Source organism: Lynx rufus, unplaced genomic scaffold (genome assembly GCF_022079265.1).
Source record: "Lynx rufus isolate CCGP_SWC_20201006 ecotype Redwood Valley unplaced genomic scaffold, mLynRuf1.p SCAF_3, whole genome shotgun sequence".
Lineage (NCBI taxonomy): Eukaryota > Metazoa > Chordata > Mammalia > Carnivora > Felidae > Lynx > Lynx rufus.
In genome coordinates this window covers 97025036-97037929 of record NW_025814845.1, presented here as the reverse complement: position 1 = coordinate 97037929, position 12894 = coordinate 97025036, and the positions used below count along the sequence as shown (strand labels likewise).

General features: G+C 37.0%; 1 protein-coding gene across 1 annotated transcript in view; it reads right to left on the bottom strand.

Annotated features, from left to right (window-relative positions):
- The window catches only part of LOC124520835 (bifunctional heparan sulfate N-deacetylase/N-sulfotransferase 3), a 169417-nt gene that overhangs the window by 76354 nt on the left and 80169 nt on the right, over positions 1–12894 (bottom strand). The window contains exon 5 of the mRNA XM_047091927.1: positions 8097–8225. Coding sequence (XP_046947883.1) covers positions 8097–8225 — 129 coding nt within the window. The remainder of the gene's footprint in view (positions 1–8096; positions 8226–12894) is intronic.

The following is a 12894-nucleotide window of genomic DNA, read 5'->3' as shown; positions in this document are numbered from 1 at the left end:
GAACCGTCTTGGGCTCAGAAGAACCCTTCAGGTCCTATGGGCCCTGATGTTCAGCTTTCTACAAACAACACACCCATTACTTGAGGTAACCTGAGTGAGTCTCTAGTCCTTACAACCAGAGGAACTCAACAAAAACAAGTCTCTGTAGAGACAATTATGTATGTGAAGCACAGTATATAACAGTACATAATTCAGCCCTAGCCAACCAATGAAATAGGTTTTACTTATGCTTTTGATTTGAGAGCTGTCTTACCAGGACCAAGATTTCCTTTTGGATTCATTACCTTTTTTTTCTTTCTCCACCCTCCCCCCCCCTTTTTTTTTTTGGTATCAGGTCATTAAAAAAGTTAGTTCCCATGGGGCGCCTGGGTGGCGCAGTCGGTTAAGCGTCCGACTTCAGCCAGGTCACGATCTCGCGGTCCGTGGGTTCGAGCCCCGCGTCGAGCTCTGGGCTGATGGCTCAGAGCCTGGAGCCTGTTTCCGATTCTGTGTCTCCCTCTCTCTCTGCCCCTCCCCCGTTCATGCTCTGTCTCTCTCTGTCGCAAAAATAAATAAACGTTGAAAAAAAAAATTAAAAAAAAAAAAGTTAGTTCCCCTTCCTCAAATATATGTTACATAAAACTTAGATACAAGGCATCATGTTTGGCCATGGGAATGGCTTTGGAGATGAAAGACATTCTCTACCACAAGAAGCAGACTAATAGCAAACTCATAATTATAAGAGCAAGCTAATAAGTACTTCGAAAGAGTCTGCTGCAGAGGATGGTATGGATACACAAGTTGGGGCCTCTAAACAAGAGTCGAGGACGTTTCATGAGGAAGGTGATCTCTAAGCGAAGCTTTAAAGGATAAACAGGAGTTATCTCTATTTTATTTTTATTTTAAACTCCAATTCAAGCTAGAGTTCTCTGGTCCCTAAGGAAAAACATTTATTCTCATTGCTTTTTAAACCCTACTGGAGATTTGGGTTCATTTTCAATTCTGATACCTTAATCATAGGCCCATGATTTCTAGAGCAGTTTTTGGTAATCTTTGGTTGCTAAAATTATTTCTCCATTTTCTTCCTTTGCAGTATTTCCCAAGTCTGCCTGATCATAAGAATCACCTAAACAAGGGGCACCTGGGTGGCTCAGTTGGTTAAGCGTCTGACTTTGCCTCAGTCATGATCTCATGGGTTTGTGGGTTCAAGCCTCTCATCAGGCTCTGTTCTGACAGCTCAGAGCCTGGAGCCTGCTTCGGATTCTATGTCTCCCTCTCTCTCTGCTCCTCCCCTGCTCACAGTCTGTCTCTCTCTCTCTCTCAAAAATAAATAAACATTAAAAAACTAATTTAAAAAAAGGAATCACCTAAATGATAAATATTCAGGTCCCCAAAACTGTTCCCTGGAGATTCTGATGCACTGAAGTCTGGATTTTTAAAAATCAGTATCTCAAGTAATATTCATTATTAGGCATGTTCAGGAATCATTTTCCTACTATCCAAAGGTGTTATTATTATCATTTGTTTATTTTTATTGTTTTGATGTTTACTTATTTTTTTTAAATTTTTTTTTCAACGTTAATTTATTTTTGGGACAGAGAGAGACAGAGCATGAACGGGGGAGGGGCGGAGAGAGAGGGAGACACAGAATCGGAAACAGGCTCCAGGCTCCGAGCCATCAGCCCAGAGCCTGACGCGGGGCTCGAACTCACGGACCGCGAGATCGTGACCTGGCTGAAGTCGGACGCTTAACCGACTGCGCCACCCAGGCGCCCCAACTTATTTATTTTTGAGAGAGAAAGAGAGAGCACAAGTGGGGGAGGGGCAGAGAGAGAGGAGACACAAAATCTAAAACAGGCTCTAGGCTCTGAGTTCTCAGTGCAGAGCCCAACGCAGAGCTCCAACCTACAAACTGTGAGATCATGACTTGAGCCCAGGTTGGATGCTTAACTGACTGAGCCACTGAGGTGCCCCATCATTTATTAATTTTTTAACATAGGGTTTTCTGTTACCATAATTTTTTGCAGGATTAGTAAATAAGAAAAGAATTATAAAATTTCTCATTAGGGAAAAAACGTTGCTTCCTTTTAGATGAATTTTATAGATAAGCACACATAATCCCTATACTTGTAAATTATAGTTAAAAATTTTTTTTTCTCAATGTGGGCTAATTTCTGTATATATTGCTATCTTGTGTAAATGTTGTTTTACTTTTCATTGTAATCCACTCATGTGTTACTCCCAGTTTAAGATACTCATTCTTTTCACATCCATGTTTATGATTTTTCTTTAACGAGAGAAACACAATGTAGATTTATCTTGAAGGAATTTGGGTAAGAGGGTAGGGAGGGTATAGTGGATGAATGCTATATCAACTTGACAAACAGAGAGACAAAAATTTGAATAAAATATGGGCATAAAGGGATTATCAACTGTTTGGGATGTTTAACAGTTTGATGAAGGAAGTATAATTTTGCTGTGCTGTCAGGGTTCTGCTCCACTTGGATTCCAAGAGTGTGGTAAGTGCATGAATCTCATGGCAATCCACAACTCTTTTGGATTAATAAGTGAAGCAAGCACTGATTTTATTATCAAGAAGGTTTAAGGGAGGCCCAGCATCCCACAGATACCAACTGTTAATGACTCAATATCTAGAGTCTGTTTATTGAATAAGAGAGCAAACCAAGACTTAGAACATTTGGTAATTACTAATAAGGACACTGGAGCAAGAAGGTGACATCTTTTTTCGGAGCCATAGAAGATAATATGGCTCCCAGAGGAACAATGTCTAATCCAGAACTATTCCATTTGTTACACTAGTTAAGTATTTTCACATTTTCCTAAGATAGGTTGAACCAGAAATTCATGTTAAAATGAACAGTATACTTTTACTAGCTCCTTTTGTATAAGTATGTATGTTATAGATTAATGGGGTTCTATTTGTTGAGGGCATACAGTTATTGTCAATGGATATCTTTTGTCATCTTCCTAAGTTTCAGTTCTGCATATTATCTTATAGGTATGTAAAATAAGTAGACTCTTTTTTAAAGGATAAATGAAGGTACCTGTATCACTGTGAATTGATTAAGAATATTTGTGTCTGGGTATATTACGTTTGTGTAGAAATTTTGTGCTTGTGTGTCTATAGATAACAGTGATTCTGGGATCATTCCAGTGGCTGTCTCCTGTGGTAGATCCATAAAATAATGATTATTACCTACCAGAATCAATCAACAAACACTTCAGGATCTGTTACTCAGCCTGATGGACTCCAGAACCTGATTCATTACACTAACAGAGAGCATCCGTTTCTTAGGGATAGAAGGAAATTAGTGAAGATCATGAAATTAATAAAAATAGAACATCATTAGTTTAAAACTATAAATTGTAAATTATGGAGGAACTGAAATATTAGCATATGTACAATTTAGAGGGGGTCTTCTCCTGGTAATTAGGTTACATGGGAAGTATTCACTGATTGAAAGAAGATTTATAAAATTGCGCTACAAATTACTGTCATAGTGAGTACAAATTCTTATGATCAACATATTCTTTTCCTATAGTAGGATCTGTATAGGAAAGTGAACTATAATCAAGAAGTCGCTGGTTGAGTTTAGGAAGTAAAAGAAAAAAGAATGAAAATAATTCTATTACTTTAAGTTTATTTTTTTATTTTGAGAGAGAGAGAGAGCAAGTGAGCGCGTAAGTAGGGGAGGGGCGGGGCAGAGAGAGAAGGAGACAGAGAATCCCAAGCAGGTGCTACATTGCCAGCGTGAAGCCTGACATAGGGCTTGATCCCATGAACTGTGAGATCATGACCTGAGCCAAAATCAAGAGTTGGATGCTTAACTGACTGAGCCACCCAGGCACCCCATAAATGAAAAGAATTCTTAATTTCTTAATGGTCCTAGGCTCAAATAGCCTGATGGGTCCACCTCTCAACTGTACCTGAACTTCAGAGTCTATTAATTAAAATCTCTGTATCCAACCCACATCAGAGGAGGCTAGGCCCTATGACATGGGAAATATATTTGGAGATGGCTGAGGTTTTCTCTCTTCTAGACGGTGATAATATTTGTCTTTATATTAAATTTACTTGGTTGGTGGGGCGCCTGGGTGGCTTGGTTGGTTAAGCGTCCGACTTCGGCTCAGGTCATGATCTCACGGTCCGTGAGTTCGAGCCCCGCATCGGGCTCCGTGCTGACAGCTCAGAGCCTGGAGCCTGTTTCAGATTCTGTGTCTCCCTCTCTCTCTGCCCCTCCCCTGTTCATGCTCTGTCTCTCTCTGTCTCAAAAATAAATAAACGTTAAAAAAAATTAAAAAAAAATTTACTTGGTTGGCATTTTTTTCTTTAGCAAGAAAAAATACTTTGGTAACAGTAGAACATTCCAGGCTAGACAGTTATTCTAGTTATCTTTACTGTGATCTGTTCTAGTTTAACTCTGAGAGGTACTCTGTTGCAGAGTTACCCCAATACTGGTAAAACTTACTGGAGCACCTTGATATTATGTTGACATATAGGAAGAAAACTTTTAAAATACATTAATTAAAGTCCTGCTTATATTTTCATTTTCAACTCAAGTGTATTTGAATATGTTTAAGAGACATAGGTATGTTTCCAGTACACAACTGCCTTTTTTATCGGAAACAGCAAACTCATTCAACATTCTCAGAAATCAAAGACTGGGGTATTACTTAAGCTTATAATGGGTATCATTCAAATCCACTATAATTAAATTTCATATCTTTCCTGCAGCTAATATCTACTTTGATTCCATCAAGGCTTTCTCATTCTCATTCTGACCTAAAAAAGAGTGCCATCTGCCAAATTAGTAGCATGCCTCACTGCACCTGGACCTCTCTTAATTTTAACACAAGCTTTACCCAAACATGTAATTTTGGGATGGAGAATTCATGGGAAACAGGTCACTCCTCCTCACTCTGTTCTGAAAGGCAAACATCACTAACTAATGATAGCAGTTTTCCCTTGGGCGAGACTTGGGCTGAGTCTAGAAGTGGGCTTCTCAACCAGAAATCTCCAGGGAACTATAGCTGCTTCCAAAAATTGGAGTTGGCATGCCAGATGAAATTAATTTGGATTCCTTCCCTATCTTATGGTATCTGACAAGGATCTGTCACTTATTTTGAATTCCAGCATTTATCTGAAAGTAATTGTCTACTGTAAGTTTTCTGAATCAGGAAGCACAAGTTTTGTGGGAAAGTTTTTTTCTCCCCTTTATTCCCCATGGATCTTCTCATCAAGACAAACAATATTGCCAAATATTATCGATAAAGGCCTGAAAAGTAGCAAGATTTGCTAAACATTTAAAGCATTTGCTCAGCTAATTTAGCTCAAATTAGTACCCAAGATTCACACAAGCTTTACTATAAGATTTTTATTTAATTAAAAAGAATAATTTGGTTTTGAAATAGTGAAAAAAATTTCTTATAAATCTATTAGAGAATAGATATGTTAGAAAACCCAGATTTTTTTCCTGATGTATAAATCAGAATTACGTATATTTTGGGGGTATGAAGATGAATAAACTTCAAAAAGACAAGATGCCATACTACCCCAAACTATATTTATTGATTTTTAGATACACATGCTGATTTTGCACAAAGATGAGTTATCCTTATTCCTAATCTCCTTATTCCTTATTCCTTATCCTTATTCCTATCGAAGCTGAGAAATGAATACAGTCATTACATACAAGAAGATGAAAAATACCTGCAATTTTATTTGTAAGACCTGTAAAATTAGGGTCCAGAGTGGGCCTTTCAAATTTTATTCTCTTTGTTTCTACATTCTTCAATTTTTATGCTGATAGACATTTTTTTCACATTTGGAAGATTATACTTTTTCATCTTGAGTATTGCTAATGCCAGGGGCAAACCCATACATCTATCTGATTAATAAACCCAATTTTATTTTTTATGTTAGTGATTTTCAGAAGGGAAATAAAAGTCCTTCTTTTCCTTATACACCTTACTTCAATTGGTTCATCTTTCTCTACACAACTTTATAATACTTGCCTCAAGCAGATATATGTGCAAATGATTCATTGTGGAGCTGGGACACAAGTTAAGAAGTGAAGGAGGAAAGGCAGAAGCCAATTAAACAGGCTGCTCTGCCCAGCATGAGACCTAGCAAGACAAGATCTCACATAAATGTATCCAAAATGACCATATTTTCTTATCTAATTCTTCTTCCATTTTGCGTATACCTTTACTTCACTTTTAAAACTATGTTTTTAAAGTATTATTTTTTTAGTGTTTGTTTATTTTTGGAAGAGAGAGAGAGAGACAGAGCGCAAGCAGGGGAGGGGCAGAAAAAGAGAGGGAGACACAGAATCCGAAGCAGGCTCCAGGCTCCGAGCTGTCAGCACTGAGCCCAACGTGGGGCTCGAACCCACAAACTGTGAGATCATGACCTGATCCGAAGTCAGATGCCTAACCGACTGAACCACCCAGGTGCCCCTTTAAAAATTATTTTTATGTAATCTCTCACACAATATGAGGGTTGAACTTACAACCCCAAGATCAAGAGTTGCACACTCTACCAACTGAGCCAGCCAGGTGCCCCGCTTATACCTTTACTTTAAATAGGAGGGGAAAAAAAAGAATAATAGAGTTAATGGTCATCTAAATGAGAAAACTGGTCCATAGTGGGAATAAAAGAGTTTTATAGGTGAAAAATCTTGTTCTTTGGAAAAATATCCATTCATGTCTTCTTTTCTTTTTAATTGGATTATTCCTTTTTTTTGGGTTTTGCATATATATAAAATATATTAAAAATGTATGTATATATATATATATATATATCTCACTCTCTTTCTATATATATCTATATAGAGAGAGATAAAGAAGATATATATATATATCCATATATCCATATATATAGATATAAAGAAGACATACAGATGGCTAACAGACACATGAAAAGATTCTTATCATCACTAATCACCAGGGTAATACAAATCAAAACTACAATGAGATATCATCTCACACCAGTCAGAATGGCTAAAATCAACAACACAAGAAAAAACAAAGGTTGGTGAGGATGTGGAGAAAGGAGAACACTCTTGCGCTGTTGGTGGGAATGCAAACTAGTGCAGCCACTCCACAGTATGGAGTTTCTTCAAAAAGTTAAAAATAGAACTGCCCTATGACCCAACAATTGCAGTACTGGGTATTTACCCAAAGGATACAAAAATACTAATTCAGAGGGATACATGCACCCCAATGTTTATAACAGTATTGTCTACAATACTCAAATTATAGAAGGAGCCCAAATATCCATCAACTGATGAATGGATGAAGAAGAGGTGGGATATACACACAGTGGAATATTACTCAGCCATCAAAAAGAATGAAATCTTGTCATTTGCAATGACGTGAATGGAGCTAGAGTGTTTTACGCTAAGTGAAATAAGTCAGTCAGAGAAAGACAAATATAATATGATTTAACTTATATGTGGAATTTAAGAAACAAAACAAACAAGCAAAGGTAAAAAATAGAGAGAGAGGCAAACCAAGAAACAGACTCTTTTTTTTTTTTTTAGGATTAACTTTAGGTGTCTTTTATTCCAAGAAACAGACTTTTAACTACAGAGAACAAATTAATGGTTACCAGAGGGAAGGTGGGTGGGGGGATGGATCAAATAGGTGGGGGTTAAGGAGAACACTTGGGATGAGCACTGGCTATTGTTTGGAAGTGTTGAATCAGTATATTGTACACCTGAAACTAATATTATACTGTATGTTAACTAACTGGAGTTTAAGTAAAAATTTAAAAAAAAAGGTCTTGTTCTCCATAAATGCAAGAATCTCTAAATTCTGAACACTTTTCAATGCAAAGGAGGTTCTGGAGCACTTTCCTGGCTTTCCATAAGTTCCACTTGTCACTGCTTCTTGTAGAATGAGTTTGTCCCCATCTCTATATGTGGTTGCATTTAGTCTTTTTCTGTGTTGGAGCTAGAACTTCATATTGATTTGGCTGAAACTACCCAAACCCTGGCCTTTTTGTCAAGGTAATTTTCAGTCACCTGTCATTTTTCATCTTTTTCTTTTCTTTTCCTTTCTTTTTTTTTTTGAAAATAACTCAAAGTACTTACTGGGTTGAGAACCACAGTGAAGAAAAGTTCACCTCCTTGAATACTCTTGTCCAGCTCTTTAGGACCTCCTGGATATTCTTTGTAGAAAATTGTGTGAGTGAAAAGCCCACAGGTTTGTCTTGGAAGAACCTGAAGGAAGAATAAACAAATAAGGAAAAATTGCTTTCAACCAATTAATTTGTTGAACCGTGGGTTCTTTTTCATGGAAGCTGATGCATAAACTGGTGTCATTATACAACTCTTTTTAATTTTATTTTATTATTTTTTTTAATGTTTATTTCTGAGACAGAGAGAGACAGAGCATGAGTGGGGGAGGGGCAGAGAGAGAGGGAGACACAGAATCCAAAGCAGGTTCCTGGCTCTGAGCTGTCAGCACAGAGCCTAATGCAGGGCTGGAACCCACGAACCATGGGATCATGACCTGAGCTGAAGTCGGACGCTTAACCAACTGAGCCACCCAGGCACCCCTCATTATACAACTCTTAACTCAGGCCCAGAAAATCCTTCACACTCTGGGAAAGCAAGGATGACATCAGTACAGAAGGAATACAGAAGAAAGTTGAAATATTTTAAAACTAAGATAGACTTTGAATTATTTTAGCCACTTATCTATTTTAAATCTCCAAGTCAGTACTGCTGCTATGAAGCCTAGTATGTTCCAGCATCTTAAAAAATAAAAATGAAGTAAAAATGATACTTTAAAAATACAGGAATTGTCTGTGTTATCCTGTAGTGTAGTAGGCAAAAATTTTAAGGATAATACTTTCTTCCAAATTCTACACATGCACTAGAAAAAAGGTCAGTTATTAACTTAATGTGATTCTTAAGAAATTATATTTTAAATTAGAATAAATATTTGAGACACAAATCATAGTATCTTCTTTACTCTGAAAGGACTGCTGCAGGCTTTAGAAATTGCCCTGAATTCTAAGTCTGAAGCCTGCCAGTTTCAAAAATAAAAAAGAGATTATGCTTTTGATTATTAATTTTTATAAACTGTCACAAACAAAATGATACAAGCTCACTTAGGAAAAAGTCTTATTTTCATCCTTTGTACATGAAAACCATTATTTGCTTCAATTGTACACATTTGTGATAAGGATTTTTTTTTCAAATTCTTACAGCTTTCCTGGTAAAATAACAGTGCAATTATAAAAGAAAGTGTGAATTAAAGCTGTGCAGGATGGTACAATCTTTAGCTAAATCTTATATAATGACTTCATAATGACCTGTGTTTGTCACTGTGTACTTGAAGTAGTAGAAAATTAATGAATACACTTTGGAGAACTACAAGCTTACAGAATCTTACACAGATGAGTCTTCTGTTTATTGTCCTCAGCAAACTGATCTTCATTTTTTTCTGCCTTTTTTCTTGAAGCACATTTGGCTCAGTAAGTGCTTTCAAAATATTACCTTTATAGGACTTTTCATGCTTTGCAAGCCTCTACAAATATACTTCTTTTTCTTTAGTTTGTGTATTATAATAAATTTCAATCTTATCCTTGAAAGTTTTCTTAGAAAACATAATTCTTAGCTCAATCTGTATATCATATATTGCTGTATAAATCAAAACTTTATCTCCTATTTATATTTTGAAAATTGGTGAAATATCTTCAGAAGCCATTCTATATTGATGAAATAGTTAAAGGAACTTCAATTTATTGTGGAGTATTCATTCTGGTGATGTTTACATTTAAAAATACTACACATTCTTATAATGTTATGCACAAAATCAATGGCAAAAAAGGACTAAGTGCAAAGATACTCTAACTGAATTAAATATATTCCCTAACAATTCATGAAAATATCTTTTTCCTGGAAATCCAAACTTTATACAGCATTTATACATTTTTTTAAACAAATACATATTCTAAACTCTGTGTAAGTCCATGTGGGAGAACACAAAGATTTATACTTTCTACCCTTAAGGTATATCAGGATAATGAGAAATACCCCAAAGCTAAATAACAAAATGACCACATGATTAAACGCTAGGTTAGTTTTACATTTTAAAAGTGCATGATTTTGAATGATTTTTAGGATTCAGTTTGAATATCTTGAATAGGTACAGTGTGTTCAGAAAGTCTTTCAAGGTAGAAAAAAATGACAAAGATATAGACACAGCAATACTGTTTTAGAACTTTTTGGCTGGAGTGAGTCTGTATTAGCTACAGGAAAATAGAAGATGGAAAGATAGATTTAGGCTAAATTGTTTTCAGGTACTTGAAGAGCAAGTTAAGGGGTATGGAGAAAACTGGAAGTATCAAGGTTAGGAAGGCCAAAATGAAGGCAGCATTTTAAAAGTATGAAAAGTGTAAGGTTAGGTTGTGCATTTGGGAGCCTTCTTGCTTCTTGAGATGGGCCTGAATCACAATGTACTTTCCTCTTAGGACTGTCTTTGTTGCATCCCAAAGGGTTTGAACTGTTGTGTTTTCATTTGCTTCCATGTTCTTTAATTTCCTTGTTAACCCATGCATTCTTTAGTAGGGTGTTCTTTAACCTCCATGTATTTGGGGGCTCTCTCAATTTTTCTTGTGGTTGATTTCAAGTTTCATAGTGTTGTGATCTGAAAATATGCATGGTATGATCTCGATCTTTTTGTACTTGTTGAGGACTGATTTGTGACCCAATATGTGATCTATTCTGGAGAATGTACCATGTGTACTCGAGAAGAATGGCTATTCTGCTGCTTTAGGATGAAATGTTCTGAATATGTCTGGTAAGTCCATCTGGTCCAGTGTGTCATTCAAAGCCATTGTTTTCTTGTTGACTTTCTGCTTAGATGATCTGTCCATTGTTGTAAATTGGGTGTTGAAGTCCCCTTACTATTATTGTATTATTATCAATGAGTTTCTTTATGTTTTTTTTTTTTTATTAGTTGATTTATATCTTTGGGTTCTAGCAAGTTGGGGGCATAAATATTTACAACTGTTATATCTTCTTGATGGATAGACCCCTTAATTATGATATAATGCCATTCTTCATCTCTTGTTCAGTCTTTGTTTTAAAATCTAGTTTGTCTGGGGGCACCTGGATGGCTCAGTTGGTTAAGCATCAGACTTCATCTGAGGTCATGATCTTGTGGTTCGTGAGTTCAAGCCCCATGTCGGGCTCTGTGCCTGGAGCCTGCTTCAGATTCTGTGTCTCCCTCTCTCTATGCCCCTCCCCTGCTCACACTCTGTCTCTGTCTGAAAAATAAATAAACATTTAAAAAATCTAGTTTGTCTGATATAGGTATGGCTACTTTGGCTTTCTTTTGACCTTCATTAGCATTATAGATGGTTCTCCATCCCCTTATTTTCAATCTGCAAGTGTTTTTAGGTCTAAAATGAGTCTCCTGTAGGCAGCATATAGGTGGATATTGATTTTTACCTATTCTGCTACCCTGTGTCTTTTAAGTGGAACATTTAGCCCATTTACATTCAGAGTGATTATGAAAGATGAATTTAGTGTCATTGTGTTACCTGACCTATAGAGCTGGCATTTCTGGTGACGTTCTCTGGTCCTTTGTAGTCTTTGTTGCTTTGGTCTTTTTTTTTTTTTTCTCCACTCAGAGAGTCCCCCTTAAAATTTATTGGAGGGTTGGTTTAGTGGTCATGAACGCCTTTAGTTTTTGTTTGGGACACTCTTTTTTTTTTTTAACGTTTATTTATTTTTGAGACAGAGAGAGATAGAGCATGAGCAGGGGAGGGTCAGAGAGAGAGGGAGACACAGAATCTGAAACGGGCTCCAGGCTCTGAGCTGTCAGCACAGAGCCCGATGCGGGGCTCGAACTCACGGACCGTGAGATCATGACCTGAGCTGAAGTCGGCCGCTTAACCGACTGAGCCACCCAGGCGCCCCTGTTTGGGACACTCTTTATGTCTCCTTCTATTCTGAATAACAGCTTTGCTGGATAAAGGATTCTTGGCTGCATATTTTTTTCTATTCAGCATATTGAATATTTCCTGCCACTCCCTTCTGGCCTGCCAAATTTCAGTGGTCAGGTCTGCTACTAACTTTACACATGAAAAGCTGCTCAACATCACATCATCAGGGAACTATACATCATAGCTACAATGAAATATCACCTCACACCTATCAGAATGGCTAAAATTAATAACTCAGGAAACAACAGCGGTTGGTGAGGATGTGGAGAAAGAGGAACCCTTTTGCACTGCTGGTGGGAATGCAAACTGGTGCAGCTACTCTGGAAAACAGTATGGAGATTTCTCAAAAAATAAAAATAGAATTACCCTACAACACAGCAATTGCAGTACTAGGTATTAATCCAAAGGACATAAAAATGCTAATTTGAAGGGGCACATGTACCCCAATGTTTACTGCAGTGCTATCAACAATGCCAAATTATGGAAGGAGTCCAAATGTCCATCGATTGATGAATGGGTAGGGAAGATGTGGTACATATATACAATGGAATACTACTTGGTGATGAAAAAGAATGAAATCTTGCCATTTGCAGCAACGTGGATAGAACTAGAGGATATTATGTTAAGCAAAATAAGTCAGTCAGAAAAGACAAATATAATTTCAATCATATGTGGAATTTAAGAAATACAACAGATGAACACAGGGGAAGGGAAGGAAAAATAAGATAAAAAGAGAGAGGGAGGCGAACTATAGAGACCCTTAAAGACAGAGAACCAACTGAAGGTTGCTGGAGTGGATGTGCATGGGGTAATAAGCTAAATGGGTGATGGGCATTAAGGAGGGCACTAGTTGGGATGAGCACTGGGTATTATATGTAAGTGATGAATCACTGGGTTCTACTCCTGAAACCAATATCACGCTGTATGTT